Source organism: Orbicella franksi, chromosome 6 (assembly GCF_964199315.1).
Source record: "Orbicella franksi chromosome 6, jaOrbFran1.1, whole genome shotgun sequence".
NCBI lineage: Eukaryota > Metazoa > Cnidaria > Anthozoa > Scleractinia > Merulinidae > Orbicella > Orbicella franksi.
In genome coordinates this window covers 27,788,818-27,807,102 of record NC_138150.1, presented here as the reverse complement: position 1 = coordinate 27,807,102, position 18,285 = coordinate 27,788,818, and the positions used below count along the sequence as shown (strand labels likewise).

General features: G+C 41.2%; 2 protein-coding genes across 2 annotated transcripts in view; one reads left to right on the top strand and one right to left on the bottom strand.

Annotated features, from left to right (window-relative positions):
- The window catches only part of LOC145490572 (uncharacterized), a 91,691-nt gene extending 74,251 nt beyond the window's left edge, over positions 1–17,440 (top strand). Inside the window, exons 9-10 of the mRNA XM_081469671.1 lie at positions 15,197–15,715; positions 17,017–17,440. Of these exons, the coding sequence (XP_081325797.1) occupies positions 15,197–15,715; positions 17,017–17,363 (866 nt within the window). The 3' untranslated portion in view covers positions 17,364–17,440. The remainder of the gene's footprint in view (positions 1–15,196; positions 15,716–17,016) is intronic.
- LOC145488938 (uncharacterized) lies at positions 2,055–3,606 on the bottom strand. Its single transcript, XM_081467793.1, has 2 exons — positions 3,390–3,606; positions 2,055–3,019 (listed from the first exon to the last, which is right to left on the bottom strand). The coding sequence occupies exons 1-2, from the start codon at positions 3,513–3,515 to the stop codon at positions 2,168–2,170; spliced, it is 978 nt and encodes a 325-aa protein (XP_081323919.1). The 5' UTR covers positions 3,516–3,606; the 3' UTR covers positions 2,055–2,167.
- Positions 17,441–18,285: the final 845 nt, after the last annotated feature.

Here is an 18,285-nt window from a genome sequence, read left to right as displayed (position 1 = left end):
ACAACTTAAACATCTCTAGCATAAAAACGGCCAAAGAAACGTTTTGCAATTAGATTCCGATCCTTTTGTTGCTTTAGATATCGATGAGTGTACTAACGGAACACTCAACTGTAGTGTTATTGCTGTGTGTAACAACACCCGGGGATCCTGTAACTGTACTTACAAAGATGGATTTTATGGAGATGGAATAAACTGCACTGGTAACTACCTTTAACACAGTTTGGTTTAATGCCTTTCTTGCCCCGTGGTTGAAGCTATTATTTAAACGCGAGTAGTTTTGTCAGACATTGGTACGTTTATATGTGAGGCAATAAAATAGTAACAAACGAGACACATTATGTATAAGAGCGAAAAGACACGTGACTATACCATTTCAATAAAGCGTTTTCCAGTAACATTCCATTTGTTGCTTCAGATATCGATGAGTGTACCAACAGAACACTCAACTGTAGTGCATCCACGATAGGACCAGGCAGGGGCGGCACAAGCTATCTCACCGATTTTGATGAAACTTGGCCAGTTTGAAGGGGTCCACCCAAAACTACTTTAGTCTAAGTTTAAGGAAATTTGGTCAAAACCGGGGGGAGTTGACCACCCCCCTATTTTTTTTTTTACAAAAATGACCAAAAATGACCAAAAAAATGGTCAAAAGTATAAAGCTCTACCGCTATGAGAATTCAACCAAATCTTTTCAAATTTTAAGTGAATGTTGTCCCACCCAAAGACAATCTGTTGTCTACGTTTCGTTCTTCTACGACTAATTCCTATTACGCAAGTGGTCTCATCCAAGACCCCCTTCTCATCTAATAGTGAAAACTGTAAAAATACGCAAAGTTTAGGCCAAAATATCTCCAATGGCGGAGCATGCTTCAAAAAACGGAGCATATCGTCTAAAAGGTGGAACTTCATACTAACATTATCTGCAAAAAAATCTTTGGGCACTTACTGAACTATTCCACAGGAGGGCTACAAACACTTCGTCCACCACAGGGTACCCGCGTCAATTTTTATTCATTATAACGCGCAAATTCTGTAATAATGACGCAGCAACAGACAGAAAATGCCACAAAATGGTTACACACCTTACACTTTAATGAAATAGAACCATTTCTATCTAGTCGCTTAAAAAAAGAAAAATCCGCCCACCACAGGGTACCCACCGTCGTCAATGTGTTTTTCATTATAACGCGCTAATTCTGTAATAATGACATAGCAACAGACAGAAGATGCCGAAAAATGGTTACACAATATAAAATTTAATGAAATAGAATGATGTCGAAGGCTATTGTTTGTCTTAAGCCATGAAAATAACAATTGGCGGCTTAATGATGGCCTCTATTATTGTAGAAGTGAACTACCTGACAGGACTTACTATTCGTTAAGTCAAACACGCGTGTCCGCAGAACACTATCAAAATGCTTACATTACTCACTTTGGTTTGTCTAATAAAGGAATAATACATTTGCTTGAAACTGGCACGCCACATCGCATCTTGATGCAGAAAATTTTATCAGAAAGACCTCGCTATACCGAAAACAAAATCAACGGCGTGTTTTTGTGACCTGTGCCCTAAAGAACTGTCCTTTGAAAAAACTATCAAAGAGAAAAGTCAAAATAAATATGATCAAACAGATAAACACTCTGATCGAAAGTAAAGTTACAGTTCTAGTTCCCTCCTGATTTGAAGCCGTGTTCTAATGATGGGAGCTTCAGCCATGTATGGGTCTTCCTCCTCATCTTCGCTTTCTCCTTCCTCAGGTACCGGTTCTGTTGGTGCTGGCCTCGCCTCCTCTGATCTATGAAGAGCCCCACTCCTGTTTAATGCGGCCAATCTACTGAAATATCTGGAAATCTGGGTAGATGTCAGCCACTCGTCCTTGGTAAAAACCTTCGTTCCCTCAGCGGTTAGCATGGACCTCATTCGTGCTGCTATGTTCTCAGCCGTTGCTTTATTCCCAGTGTCCTCTCCTTGAAGGAAGACTTCACGCAAAAATTGGCGCACTTTGGTGGTGAAATGAACAGACTTCTTAGTCTTTTTCAGTGCCCGGCCCATGTCAGCTGTTGGCGGTGCGTCTTCCGACTGGCTATGGGAAACTGAGGCGGATGCAGATGTGGGTGAATGAGCTGCTTCCATGTAGCTACCAGAAATTGACTTGCACGTCTCTGCCTACTTTTTCTTTATCACGTCGTACGCGGACTCTCTCTCTAACGCCAGAAGGTGTTTCCCGGCATCAAGGTGTCGCTGAAGGCTGCTGTGACTTTGGTAAACCTTTATACAACCCTCCTCTGGGCAACCAAAGACCACACTCTCTTCTTCTTCGAGCTGAATCCCTTCTGCAGCTATAGGCTCATTTGGAGGTGCTGCAGGCTGCTGTTCCTGCGTGCTGGAAGGGGCACGGAAGACACCAGTCAGCATGTCAGGGCTACTGAACGCCTGGAGAACTTGTAAGTTCGTTGGGCCTTGAGGGGTGCCGAGACGCGCCAGCAACGCCGCGGAGAAGACCTTTCCGGGTCCAACATTGTAGGCCCGCCAAGCGATGATCTCTCCACTTTCAGTAAACACGAAGTTATTCAAAGACTGTATGCCACTCAGCGAGTGCTTGGTCATGTTTTGGGACCTTTCGTCAACCTTGCACACCGTTGAGTAGCAGCCTTTGACGCCCCCATGCGAGTCGATAGCAGCTTTCATGTCATCGGCTGTTTTGACGTCATTGCCCTCATTAATGTAGCGCCTAATGTGGCTCTTCAGGGCGGCTGCTCGGCGGTCACATATGTCTTTCCCAGCTTGGGCCTCACTAAAGTCATAACGAGCTGTGCGGACACCAACGCGCTGTCCAAGGCTTGGAAGACTGAGAAGAAGAAATGCGCAATGATAACAGCCCGCGTTGTCAGATCTCAGGAAAGCTTCATTCAGTCTAGGTTGCTGTCGCTTCATGGTGGTTAGTGAATCTTCGATGATGGAGGTAACGCTGAACCAGTTTTGTTTGCATTCATCAAATAAGTGGATAAATGTACGTGTCTGAAAATCATAATAGAAAAGCATTTTTTAGCATGAATAATGCGCCAAGGAACCTGACCACGGTCGAGGGCTAATGGAGTATTAACCTGCGCATTTTCACTCGAAATAGAGATAATATCTGGGAAAGTCGGTTTTTTTGAGAATGTTTGCGGCTGTTTATTTGGATTAAAAATATATTCCGTTCCATGAGCTTTTGCGCGCGCTTACATGCGTATATAAATGAAGATCAATGAGATCTTTGATTGAAATAATTAATTGATCAATTATTCAATTTGTAATCGGTTGGAGCAACAAAGAGCGCGCTCACGAGAAACTAGTTTATAGTGGTCAGCGAGCGATGAAGAAAGAAGAGAAGGGATATGATTCCCACCTCAATTGTTCCATCTTCTGCTTTAGTAATGGCCACCGATAGATGCCAGGACTTCCCCTTCTTTCCAAACCAGTCGCGCTGCGTTTCGCGAAAGCTGGTTGGAATAAACTTCATCGCCCAGTCCATTATAAGCAGCACCTGCGTTGGTTTCAGGTTATCAATAATTTCACTCTTGGCCGTGTCCTGGTGAACTGAACGGAGAACGTGTAACTTCCAATCTTCTATGCTCGGCGCAGCGCAGCTTAAATCATGCTGTAACTCCTCTCGTTTATCAGGACTAAATATGGAAAGAGTAGAGCTTGTCAACATCATGGTGCGATAGCATCAGAAATTTTTATTTGGAGCCGTGTTATCAAAAAAAATAAGGATTCCTCTCTCACCTTTTTCTTTAACCGCATTTTATTTAAAATATATATTCATAAGGTTAAGAGCCACCCAAAGCCTTATAAAATTTCCAAAATCATAAAAAGCGCCCTGGGAACGAGGTTGTTAGTTGACTACAAATGCTAAACTCTGCTTTTTTGTCATAAATATGTTCTTACCTAAGGTGTACTTCACTTGAATCCACTGCTAGCTGCAGATCTGAGACGGCATTCTTTAGATCCTCGCACCGGTCACAGGTTATGGTATGCTGGTGTTGGCACTGCCCCTTGTACTCTGTTTCTGTCCTACTGAGCGCGAACACTCTGCAGTGATCTGCGCACGGAGATTCACTGGCTGTGTGGATCTTGAAATCTGTCTTCAGATACTGCCGACTAGCTTTGAGTTGCATTAGAATGTTATCGGCTATTGTGCTATTCAGTCCTGTTATATAAAAATACACACAATAATAAATATTGATACTCCGTTAGCTTATTCAAAATTGTGACAACTCGTGCACCTACAGCAATAATGGAAGGTGTTTGTATCTCACCGGCTTGCTTGAGTTGATGAGTGATGTCTTCAAGAGTGGCGAGCGCCTGCACCCCATCTGTCTGAGTGCTATCAAGACCGGCTAACGATTTCTTTAGTGAAGCCCCACAAACCTGAACAGAAACAAAAATACTTTGGTTTTAAACTAATATTATTTCTAAACGCAAGCGTCTACTGCTACACCACTACTACAATTAACCCTGATCAAAATTTACGAACGTTTTATAATCCATACCTTGATTATGTTGAAGAGCGTGGAGCGTCTGAGAGGCTCAAAATTGGACTCTGCACAAAAGTTCAAGTACATGCGGACTAGGTGAGAGGATATAACCGTGCGCACCATGTTCGGGATTTCTAAGCTCTGGCCGCTCTCCAGTTTAAGAGCTCTGGTGCCATATGCCACATCTTGAAGAAATGATGGACTGGACAAGAAGTCAAGAAAGTGGTCAACTTTGACAGCATCCAAGCGGCATCTGGTGATCCTTGGTGGGTCAATGGGTTGCCCGGGCTTAGTTTGGAAAGCGTGCTTCCTTGCCTCGTCGATTCTCCATTTTGAGAGACCCGGAATCAAAGCCAGTAGCTCAGTCTTCGAGTAGTCGGTCACGAAAAGCGACAGGATCTGCTGTCTCGTGTACCAGTAGGCGGCCTCCTCATACAAAGTCACCAGTCTGGCAACCAGCGTGTCTTCTACTGTACCCTCGGCCACTTGTAGACGGGTGCGCCGTTGCATGACTTGCTGGTAGAGCCAGGAGGCGTTGCCAGGGGCAATGGATTCAAGCACGCCTTCAATAGCCTGTTCTGCTTTTTTCCGGTAGTAGTGCTTGGTTTTGGATGACATGATAAGAACGTCAGATTGGCACTGTGACCTCACCGGGCTGACCCTGCCTTCAGTAGCCATTCTGAGGAAATTATTAAGGTAGTAAAGGCGGTGCTGTATTTGAGGGGTGGGCTGCCATTCTGCCGACGTCTCTGCTGCGCCAAGAGACTCCTGGGATCCAGACGACGTCCGCGACAAAGCGTCTGAATGACGGTCGCAGGGATCAGAGTTGCAGTCGCTATGCTGGAAGAGAAAAAAGCCTTATCTAGGACATATCTAATTATTCCATCATTTTGGCACTGTTACCGTATAGTCAGCGTGTAAGAAAAAATTTGGCACCACAAGTTTTACATTAAAGAATTCCTGTCGGCTGCTATGCTTTGCGCCCGTTGGCTATGCTTATGAACGCTATACGAATCTACTCAAACCTCTCCTAAGTTAATGACAGGAGTAGAATACGCTTTGAATAGTAATTGATAAGGGCTACTGATGATTAAATTTTATCAAATTTCGCGCGATACGCTTCAAATGAAGTTCGATAAATAATTGTGAGCAACACGAAGCAATTTCGTATCATACGAAACCACGACTGCAAAGCATACTCCGAAGACAGGCGTTCTTTGAGAGGAGAAAATTTTATGATGCAACCATAATTATAATGGTCCTCAGTAATAACAGCCAATTTTAACGAATCCCGAGCTTATTCAAAGTCCATGCAAATAATTGTTAGAACCAACATTTTGCACAATACATCAAGCAACAACCCCTCCTTCCCTGAATTGTGCTAAAGATCGGTGGATTCTGACAACAACAAAGCAAGTGACGTCCCACTCCTCTGAAATCAGTAAATTTATTCACGCTCTGCCGAAGAGGAACTTACCTCACTAATGAGATCTTCTTGGAATCTTACGCGATGGACAGAGGCAGCAGACAATTGTTCCGATTCTTCTGTAGCAGGCGGTAACTGTGGTAGCTCTACTATTTCCTCTGCGAACTCCGCGGAACATGAAGGTTCGTGAATCTGAGGCTCTAGGTGAGATGTCGACCCCGGTCCGGAATCTTGCACATTGGAATCCGCTTCCGTAGAACCTGCATTTTTGAGATGGGCACCACGGCATTGCCTACAAACCCCTGCGTACAAGAATAAACCTAAAATGAGTTTTGGTAGTATTATGGGTTGTGAGTCTGTAGTAACAGGCTGGATAGATCAAATTGTTTAGAGCCTTTACCGAAAAATAAACAGCTTGCCTGCATGTATTTAGGCACTCTAATGTATCCTAGAGGGAGGGATTTTACCGGGCTAGATTCTAAATAGGTTTGTGCCGCCATTCCTAGCCAAAAGAGGGCCAGAGGGCCCCGCCTTTAAAAAAGAATAATATTGCTGAAACCGAAACCTCTGCTTCTGAAAATGAGGCCGTAAATCTGACCCTGTTGTAGGTATTAGTGATTAGTGCCCTAGAAAATACTAGAAGTCCGCGCAGTGTCATAGGCCGGCGTAGGCCATCGCTAAATTTATAAGTAGCGGCAATTCCGGTAAGAAATTTAACCAAAAAACTGACTCACTTTTTCAATGGACTAACCAGGCGCTCATTTTCACGCCCCTTCCTAGAACACTAATTCGTAATTGACACCATGCTCTATATTAGAAGGCCTCGCCCTGAGATTTAGCGAAAAAAAAAATCTGTATAGTCATTGCAGCTTTTGAGAGAATTGGCCTACCTCACGCCCCTCATAAGAAAAATTATCGATTAGCAGCAGGAGCCTATGACCATGGGCTCCTGTTAGAAGGTAATCTAGCTAACATACAAAAAGAAATTAAATATCATACCCTATAACTCAAAACTAATTTCTTACAAGATTTTCCATCCTCCCCCATCCCCCTTCCCCACAAAAAAAAAAAAAAAGAAAGAAAGAAATCCTTTCCCACTCTAATATTCCGTCTATTAATAAAACAATTGATTAGACTAGTGTATTAGTCAATCATTCGCCCTGTGTAAGGGAATTCGGATTCCGGAATCCGTGAAATTTTTCTTGTGGAATCTGGAATCTTGGGCTGTGGAATCTGGAGTACTGCTCAAGGAATCCGGAATCCCACTAACGATTGAAATTCGGAAGCCAAGTTCCACTGACAGAAAGGGGAATACAATACCTGGAATCCGAAATCCACTGGGTGGAATCCAGAATCCAAACGGTCTTGATTCCCTTACATGGGGCGAAATCACCAAGAAACCAAAGCATGCGTAATTACCGTATTTACATTCAGTGATCACGCTTACCTGAGCCCACGGGAACCAAAACGTCCCACGTTTCCTTTATCTCTTTCGACATTTTCAAATTCACCCCTCTGGATACTTTACCCTTGCAGCGACCATGCAGAGGATGCTGGCACTTTCTTGAAGGACAATATTTTACTCCATGTAAAGCGCGATGCTTTGGGCAAATAACCATATCCTCACCCTCCTCATCAAACAAACCGACACGAGCGAGTATCAGCTCTCTCTCAGAGGCTACACATGATTGTGTTGTTTGTAATTCTCTCAAGTGCGCCCTTACATCACTGAAGCAAGAATTCAAAGGAAAAAACTGCGTACGATCGGGGTATCTAGTTGATACATCACACGAACTAGTACAGTGCACAGCAAAAGAGCAAGAGAACTGCGACATCGTTTTAACGAGAGACCTTTTCACCTCTGCATCGTATGCCTCTAACTGACCGGCGCAGCCGTGAGGAACACTTTGAAATATCATCCATGCACGTGCACGCGTTTTTGCAACCAACAGTCTATTTATAGAAAGCCTGTGAATCTCAACAACCTTTTGATGTATCTGCCCTATTAGGTCTATTACATATCCTAAGCCCCAATTCAACATTAAGTATCGCCAGACCTTTATGCATATACTCCAATTTTAAAAAGAAAAAAAAAAAAGCAAGTAGATTCGTGCGCATCAATTTGTATTTTTAGGGCGAAAGTTTGTTCTGTTTGTAGTTATTGTGGAAGATCGAATCAAGCTATCAAATTACAAAGATGTATGCGCTTCCCAGGAAGTAATTTCCAGGGATTATCTTACAGCCAACCGCTTTACTCCTTTTTAGGCGTATTAGGCAACCAACATTAAGTCGCAAGCAAATCAAGTTATTTTCAATAGAGCGAAGACTTTTTGATAACGTTTTCTGTATCAAGATGCGAATCATGCGATGTCAGGCGTGCAAGTTTCAAGCAAATGTATTATTCCCTTAGTACACGAACAAAAGCAAATTTCATTATACAGTCATTCTAACGTTTAAATACAGACGTTGTAAGCATTTTGATAGTGTTCTCCGGACACGCGTGTTTGACTTAGCGAAGAGTAAGTCCTGCCACGTAGTTCACTTCTACAATATAGAGGCCATCATTAAGCCGCCGATTGTTATTTTCATGGGCCTTCGAAATCGTTCTATTTCATTAAAGTTTATATTGTGTAAGCGCGTTATAATAAAAAATGAAAAAAAAATGACGTGGTTACCCTGTGGTGGGCGAATATGTTTTTAAGCGATTAGATAAAAATGGTTCTATTTCATTAAAGTGCATGGTGTGTAATCATTTTATGGCATTTTCTGTCTGTTGCTACTTCATTATTACAGACTAAGGGCGTTATAATGAAAAAAAAAAAAAACATTGAGGGCGGTGGCTACCCTGTGGTAGGCGAATATTTTTTTAAAGCGAATAGATAGAAATGGTTCTATTTCATTAAAGTGTATGGTGTGTAACCATTTTTCGACATCTTCTGTCTGTTGCTATGTCATTATTACAGAATTAGCGCGTTATAATGAAAAACACATTGACGGCGGTGGGTACCCTGTGGTGGGCGGATTTTTCTTTTTTAAGCGACTAGATAGAAATGGTTCTATTTCATTAAAGTGTAAGGTGTGTAACCATTTTGTGGCATTTTCTGTCTGTTGCTGCGTCATTATTACAGAATTTGCGCGTTATAATGAATAAAAATTGGCGCGGGTACCCTGTGGTGGACGAAGTGTTTGTAGCCCTCCTGTGGAATAGTTCAGTAAGTGCCCAAAGATTTTTTTGCAGATAATGTTAGTATGAAGTTCCACCTTTTAGACGATATGCTCCGTTTTTTGAAGCATGCTCCGCCATTGGAGATATTTTGGCCTAAACTTTGCGTATTTTTACAGTTTTCACTATTAGATGAGAAGGGGGTCTTGGATGAGACCACTTGCGTAACAGGAATTAGTCGTAGAAGAACGAAACATAGACAACAGATTGTCTTTGGGTGGGACAACATTCACTTAAAATTTGAAAAGATTTGGTTGAATTCTCATAGCGGTAGAGCTTTATACTTTTGACCATTTTTTTGGTGATTTTTGGTCATATTTGTAAAAAAAGACTAGGGGGTGGTCAACACCCCCCGGTTTTGACCAAATTTCCTTAAACTTAGACTGAAGTAGTTTTGGGTGGACCCCTTCAAACTGGCCAAGTTTCATCGAAATCGGTGAGATAGCTTGTGCCGCCCCTGCCTGGTCCTATAGTGGATGCACTCTTAAATACACGAATCGGAATGAGTAAGCTTTTTTTTATTTTTTCAGGTGGTGGCCGCGGCGGTTTTTACTCCAGTGGAAGAAGTGGAACGACGTCCCACAAGGGTGGAGAAGGGGGTAAAGGATTTCTTCAAGGAGTAGTGGGTGGACAGAGTTTCGTAGGATCTCTTAATGACGGTTCTGGTGGTTTTGGTGGTGGTGGCGGTGCGGGTTACGGTGGAGGGGGTGGTGGAGGGTATTCCGGAGGAAGCAGTGGAAAATTTGTACGTGATTCTTGTGGAGGAGGGAGAGGTTCTTATAATGTTGGAAAAGATCAGAAAAATGATTGCTGTTATAATACAGCTGGTCATGGCCGGGTAACCATTATATTATTGCAGAAAAAGTAGAAAACGAGCCGTACACAACGACATTATGCAGTGTAATTATATTTGCTATAGATTGTTTTAGCTGGCCCGCTTTAACTAAATAAATTAAATATATATTGTTTTTTAACAGTGGCTTTTTTTTAGGTACTTTAAAGTACTTTGAGAAGAACGTTTACAACAAGCTTAGGGGTGGAGAAGGGGGTAAAGGATTTATTCAAGGAGGAGTGGGTGGACAGAGTTTCGAGCCACCTCTTAATGACGGTTCTGGTTCTGGTGGTTTTGGAGGGTGTGGTGGTGCGGGTTGGGGTGGAGGGGTGGTGGACGGTATTCCGGAGGAAGTAGTGGAAAATTAGTACCTGATTCTTGTGGAGGAGGGGGAGGTTCTTATAATGCTGGAAAGGATCAGCAAAATGATTGCTGTAATAATACAGCCGGTCATGGCCTGGTAACCATTACATTACTGTAGAAAAAATAGAAAACGAGCTGTACACAACAACATTATGCAGCTGTAATTATTTTTGCCATAGATTGTTTTAACTGGCCCGCTTTAACTCGTCCTCACCACTGATAATTACTTAATTTGATAATTAAGTAAATTCCTTGTTAACAATGCCGGGATTTTTTTATATATATTTTGTGTTGTCGCACTTAGTCACAACCAGTTTAATCAAAAATCGTCGTTTTTACCAGGTTCTACTAGGTATATGATCCAAAGGGGATTACTCGCTCGGCTACAGGTAAAATGCTTTTCCCATTAAGTCTGAGATCCCATTACGCCTGACAGTAAAGTACTTTGGCATATCCCCTTTTGTGCGTTTAACTGTGATATAGATTATTCCCAGTCGCGAAGTTTTCGATAATTTCAACGTTCTCCAAGAAATAAAACGGGTCGTTTTCTTTTCACTAGTCCACATAAGCCGTGTTTACTTGGTCTGCTCAGAGATACTTGAAATAATTCGTGTAGACTTGCTGGTCGGTTGATGCCATGTCCTAGCTAACGCATAAATGCATGTAGCCTTCATGACTTGTTTTGCATAAAGTAACATCTCTCTTGTAACATGAACGGAATAGTGCCAATCTAGCTAGCAGCACTTTTTAAATTTCCTTTGCAAGAGCATGCATAGGTGTTACGCTGGCCGCTCTGGGATTGATGTTAGAGTAACGTTAGTGACTTAGTTTTGGCAGTTGGTAACGGTAATGAAGTGCAGATTTTCTTAAGATATAATATTCAATAACTTAAAATGGATCAAAAATCAAGTTCGAATAAGGAAATTCTTCTTAGTGAACTCCAAAAATGATGCAGTGTGAAGTCGAGCAATATAAATGGGTTATTGACCAAGCGTGAGGTCAAGATGGCTGAATATTCACTCTGAATTGGCCAAGTCAGCCTTTTTGCGTGTTCCGAGCGGGCAAGATAGCGCCAATCACAGATCCTAGCCATATAAATGTATAAATACATAAATTCTCCTCACTGGTCCCTGGGCACTTCTCAGTAGTAGTAGGGAGAAGTTGACAGGTGGCCTTAAGACACTTAATTTGTATACAGGTGTCTTTCAGGGCTCATGTTTTGTAGATCGAGTTTGAGACTTTTCAAATTACAAAGTGAGGGACAAAAGTGAACAAGAGAACTTAAAGTGGAAAGCTACAAAAAATAAGTCAAATCAAACAAAACAGCCCAGAACTTTATGGAGTGACGGTAGAATTTCGTTGTGATTTTAGATTATTCATTATCATAATTTGTAATGATTTAGGGCAAGATGAAACGGATCCTACGCTGTGATTGGTGCTATCTTGCCCGCTTGGAATTACCCGCTGTGTCGCGGAAGAAAGTAGTGTTCTTTGAAATATATGTTTCCTTTGTTTTAGTGGCATGCCTGTAAACTAGCCAAACGTAATGGTTTTATAGCTAAGTGCATGACCACTATAAATAAGATTTACTTTTTCTTTACTTTTATTTATTTATCTAAGAATCTGTTTACACCCAGGCATAAACTGACAAAATTAACAGCTCTTAAGTGTCATTGCCTAAAAATGATCTGAACACGAGGGTTACTTGTAAGTTTCAAAGTGGACGCTTGTTTTAATTTTTACATTAGATCGAGGCTCTCAGTTTTGTTGTTGGTTTAGGATAAATTGTTGAAATTTTTCCCGCTAAACAGTGTAAACGATATAGTAACTTGTAACAGCATCATAGCCAGTACTGGAAACTTTGTATGCAGCTGTCAGCAAAGAAAGTTGTCCAGTCATTTGTTTTTGAAATTTCAGGGTGCTGACTTTTGTAACTTCGGTCACTTCAGTACCATCGACGCTCTCCTTAAGACCGCTCTTCTAAGCGATCAGCTCTGGTCATGACCTACGTTGTAAAAACCCGTTTGAACTGTCACTCAAACACTGTAATAAATAAATCTCGAAAGCGACCTTTCCCTAAGCGACCGTGACCACTTTTGGCAATTACCAGCTGGTCTTTTCCTGATTCGCCTGAGTGTGATTTGCGTAAGTCAACACCGTGATAACATAACCACTTCGTGGTCGAATTAATTTACAGTAATATAACATATAAAGTGGTAATCGTGATTCCTTGACTTTCAATAGCTATTTACATTTTGCAAGTTTTATTCTATTTAGATTAAAGTTCTCGTAAGCGATCAGCATTAGTTACCACTACTTTTTCAAATACCCGAAATGGTCGCTTACGAGACCTTCGACTGTATTTGAAAATCAATGAGAATGTAAAATTTCAACTTACTTCTAAGTTGAAATGGTATGTATTACTGTACTGAAAACTAAAAGGCTCCAACAATTGACTGTTTCCCCTTTGAAAGTTTTCTTATTGTATTTTTTTGCCTGCTCAAACGTGAGGGTGGTAGCGGCCTTATGTTATTGCATTCTGAACTCCTGATCTGAAGGTTCGGATTAAATTTTCTTCAGACAGCGTGCGGCACTCTTTTGCGCAAGTGCGATGATCTGACAAAGTTGGCTTCAGTGAGGAAAAACCTGTTCCACTGACAACAGTAAAACTAAATTAACAGTAGTAACAGTATTTAATAAATTATTTGTCATTTGTGGAAGGTTTTCATGGTATATTTTGTATTATTTTGTGAAGATCATAGAGAAATGTTCACGAGAAAAGGTCAGCGACAAGGCGTCTCGCTCATTACAAAGAGTCAAAGGCGAGAAAATGACGCTTCCAAAGGGAAGAGATTACTGTTAAGCCGCACGAGGAAATCTTAAATTCTCCCGCGCGATACGTGGTGCTTGGTCGTACAATTTCGTTTTGGTTAAAAATCTTCCAGTGTCATTCAAAGCCATACAAAAATATGTAGATTACGTGACAACTTCGCCATTTCCGAGTTACCTTGTGCCTCTGTTTTAAAAGGAGTCTTTGTGCAAAACCTTTCATATGAAGATGAATTGAATTTTCATGAAAGTGAATCCTCAGGCGGAACTCATTTTCGTATGAATGGTTTCGCACGAAGACTCATTTTGACACAGAGACAAAACTCAACTTGGAAATGATCTCGGGATTGCTGTTAATACTGATGTTAAAATATTATTTTACTGCACGTATTAGGCAATGGAGGCGGCCCTGTTTTGTTTGAGCTACATTAGAATTTAATTCGTCATTCTGTTATTCTCCAACCAATCAAAACAAAAGAGAGCAATGAGTTCATGATTCGCGTCACTCTCAAAACCCTGCATACGACATGAAAATACTGATGTAGTATGACAAACAGCCCAGCTAGTGTCGACGACTCGGGTCTTTTTATATTTTATCGGACGCAGGTAACCGCGCTAATCAAGTCTCATTATTTTTCTAAAATTGAATAAAGAATTTCTTGTTTTCACGTTAAACACTAGAACAATATATATTACGTTAATTCAGCAACATCATCGCTTTCTTATTTAGAGTTCAAACGATGTCATGACAATACGTCAACATCATAGCATTGTTTACCATGCAAAAAAGATTCATCCACCAACCACAGTTCAGAGGAACTCTTCTGTTGCTGTGACCACCAATGATTAATGTGTGGCTATTTCTGGAGCTGGTGGTTTATCAGATTAACGAGTTAAAACTGCTGACTCATGGAGGTGTCGAAGTTTAGCTCATCATAGTACCCAAAGTTGAACCAGACGTTTTAGCTTCTCGCTGGAATGTGATATCTTAAAGCTGTTTTACAAAGTTTTCAGGAGATTATCCTAAGAGATGCCCGTTGTACCTTTTTGCTTTGCTTTCGTCTTGTTGGCTTCCTTGATCTCAGAGGCGCAAGGTAAGGTTGTCTTCAGTCAATGTTTGAGAATATTTTTGTTTTAGTGCAGCTTGTTTTGTTGTTATTACCGTGTAGCAAATGGATTAAGGAGAGTTTTCAGCATTCTTGACTGACTCAATTCCACTTAATTAAGGCGTCCAGTCGACGAGAACTCTTATTAATGTTTAGCTTTGCCGCGGTCGGAATGATAATTAATCAGCCAACACTTTGCGCAGATAATGAATGCTCACAACATTCACCCGTTTTAACATCTTCTACGTGCAAGAAAGTAAAAAAAAGAACACCTAAAAATTCGTAACACGTCATAAGTAATTTTGCAACTTATTTGAGTACAAAGCAAGGCATGTTAAAAATCGTGACAGTGAAACTACAACGGCCTAAGGCTTTAGAGTTGCTAACCATGTATGTGAGCTTTTTTCATGTTATTACCGTCATTAAAAATTAGCTGGAATCCTAGCACAAAATGACAAGCTTCAGACTTTTAATTACTCTAGCCTACTTCTAGAACAATAGAACACCTTTTTCAAAAAAATTCTTACATTTATATCCATAGTAGTACTCTGTTGTAGTCTTTCATAGCATTTCCATTCCAGATCCGTTTTCACCACTTTTTTATCATTGCACCTGCCGAAGGCGGCAGTTGCAGCAGTCGAAGCTCTAAACATTTTTAACCAGCGAATGGTTTCAAAGATTTTCATGTCTCAAAAGAGTTAAAAAAAAAAAACTGATGTTACAAAGAATTTAATGGTAAGTAAACTCAAGCGTTTCATGAACACCTAAAGAGATGTTCTATATAAGGTTTATTTGAAGGCAGCAAATGCAGTCGGTAGCGAAATCTGAACTGATACATAATACATACATAATTTGTTACCTGAACTTCAGACTGTTGATGTTTCTTAATTACTCAGAATTCAATGCTACCTTTACGAGTCTTGGAGCAAGTGGAAAAGATGGTCCAACGTCACTCGGTAGTCACTACACAGATCAGGATCATGACGATCAAGTTACACTGTCCAGCGGTATTCAACAGTGGACTGTGCCGTTCACTGGTCAATACAGAATAGAAGCAGTAGGAGCAGCAGGGGGGTATGATAACTACCGAGACGGCGCCCAATACAGAGGAAGAGGTGCAAGAATGACTGGCACGTTCAACTTATCCAAAGGAGAAATGATTGGAATTCTTGTTGGTCAAGAAGGAGGAATAAGGAACAACCGCGGGAGTTCTGGAGGTGGTGGAGGAACATTTGTAGTGAGAGGAAGCAATATGCCTTTGATAGTGGCTGGAGGCGGAGGAGGCCTCAGAACTGCAACATCAAGACACCAGGGATGTGATGCCAGCACAAGCACGTCAGGGAATCCTGGACAGAAATCATGGTCAGGAGGCAGCAATGGACACGGTGCAATGAGTGGTGATGATAAGCCGTCAGGTGAGAGTAAAAATGAGAATAATTATATTCACTTCACCAAAGTCGGTTGCCGACAACACACATTTGATTAGACAGCAGTCGATTCATCGGCTTTAAATATCTATCTCAAAACTTTCTCGATGTTTGGAAAAAACATTTTTTCATCGGCAGTTCAACTTTAACTGTCGAAATACACTTTTCAGTCTTCGGAAGCTGCCGAAAATTTGGTTGACAGCAACAACAAACGCAATTATTCATTTGTTATTGAAATTTACAGTAAATATAGTTTTGTAACCCTCCTTTTTTAATGGTGCGTGGGCAGCCCAGGCAATATTTTTAGGCAAACCTCCATTGCTAAATTTAGAATCGTTAAATACACGAATGAAAATGAGTCAGCTTATTGCGTTCGACGAAGTGGAACGCAAACCTAATTTTGACCTGTGGCTTTTCAGAGTTGGTCTCCCTGTGCACTGTTCTAGGCTGAAAAAAGCCACATTCCTGTAAGGACACCAAAATGGCCACCCCGCTTGATTTTTGCAGGGGCATGTCACGGCCAGTAAACTGGTACCGTTTGATGCTGAGACATGTGATAAGACATGTGGCGAACATGTGAGTATGTGAGCAGGCCATGTGAGCTGGTCTTTCCGATGGATCTTTTTTTGACTTCTTTCCATTCAGTCGCCGTACGCCTCGCTATTATGTGCTCTCAACGTTAGATTTTGGCGAATTTAAACGCTTCGACGGCAGCATTTATCGCGATCTGAGGGAATTGTCCTTGCTTATTAAGACGACTTGGCTTTGGGATGATAACCGTGGGAACAGCTACATTTTGATTGCATTTGTTGATTAGTTCCAGTCGCGACAGATAGCTCAGTCTTTATCCGGTCGAAATTTTATTGTTTGGAATCGGTGGAAAAGTACTCTGAAGGCAAGATCCATAAGACTACTTTATTCATCAGGGGAAATACTCGAATTAGTCGCGAAACGAGCACGCGACTGCAAATGCTAGCTTAGAATAATGTACGTAATTTAAATATTCTATGAAACTTGAGAGACTACAGAAACTGGCAGCGTCACGCAACGTATCAACAAGTCGTGACCTCTTCACTAGCATGGACTTTCACCAGGCTCCCTGCTTTCACACTATGCATATCTGGACTGTAAAACCTCGGTTGTTGCTGAAAAATATTGATTTTAGCAATAGACAAAGGTTGAAAATCAGCTAGTGAAATCATTTATTTACGATATATAATTATACAGTAAAGTGAGAGCGTCGAACGCAATCTCATAATCTCTGATTACTACTAGTTTTATTTTTTCAGGTGGCGGCGGCGGCGGCGGTTTTTATTCCAGTGGAAGAAGTGGAACTGAGAAGGACGTTAACGACAACCTTAGGGGTGGAGAGGGGGGTAAAGGATTTATTCAAGGAGGAGTGGGTGGACAGAGTTTCGGGCAATCTTTTAATGATGGTTCTGGTGGTTTTGGTGGGGGTGGTGGTGCGGGTTACGGTGGAGGGGGTGGTGGAGGGTATTCCGGGGGAAGCAGTGGGAAATATGAAGTTGATTCCTGTGGAGGAGGGGGAGGCTCTTACAATGTTGGAAAAGACCAGCAAAATGATTGCTGTTATAATACAGCTGGTCATGGCCTGGTAACCATCACATTACTGTAGAAAAAATAGAAAACGAGCCGTACACAACAACAATATTATGCAGCTGTAATTATATTTGCTATAGATTGCTTTAACTGGCCCGCTTTAACTCGTCCTCACCATTGATAATTACTCATTTTGATAGTTAAATAAATTCTTTGTTAACAATGTTTTTTTTGGATATATATTTTGTGTTGGCGCACTTAGTTGCAATCAGTTTAATCAAAAATCGACTTTTATACCAGGATCTACTAGGCATATGATCCAAAGGGGATTACCCGCTACAGGTAAAATGCTTTTTCCATTAAGTCTGAGAGTAAAGTACTTTGGTATATCTCAGTTATGTGCGTTTAATTTTTATATAGATTATTTCCAGCCGCTGAGTTTTTGATAACTTCAACGTTCTCCAAAAAAATAAAACGGGTCGTTTTCTTTTGACCAGTCCACATAAGCCGTGTTTACTTGGTCTGCTCGGAGATACTTGAAATAATTCGTGTAGACTTGCTAGTCGGTTGATGTCACGTTCTAGCTAACGCATAAATACATATAGTCTTTATGATTTGTGGGGCATAAAGTAACATCTCTCTTGTAATATGAACGGAATAGTGCCAATCTAGTTAGCAGCACTTTTTGGGTTTCCTTTGCAAACGCATGCATAGGTATTACGCTGGCTGTTTTGGGATTGATGTTAGAGTAACGTTAGTGACTTTGTTTTGGCAGTTTTTTTAACGGTAATGAAGTGCAGATTTTCTTAAGATACAATATTCAATAACTTAAAATGGATCAAAAATCAGGTTCGAATAAGGAAATTCTTCTTAGTGAACTCTAAAAATGGTGTAGTGTGAAGTCGAGCAATATATATGGGTTATTGACCGAGCTTGTTCGGTAAAGATGGCTGAATATTGGCCAAGTCAGCCTTGTTGCGTGTTTATGGAGCGAGGCG

What these genes read in the sequence shown, in the direction of transcription:
- LOC145488938 (XM_081467793.1), bottom strand. Translation starts at nt 3,515, where the DNA reads ATGGACTGGGCGATGAAGTTTATTCCAACCAGCTTTCGCGAAACGCAG. An exon ending in CAGAAGATGGAACAATTGAG is followed by an intron (nt 3,020 to 3,389) that starts GTGGGAATCATA and finishes TATGATTTTCAG; the next exon opens with ACACGTACATTTATCCACTT.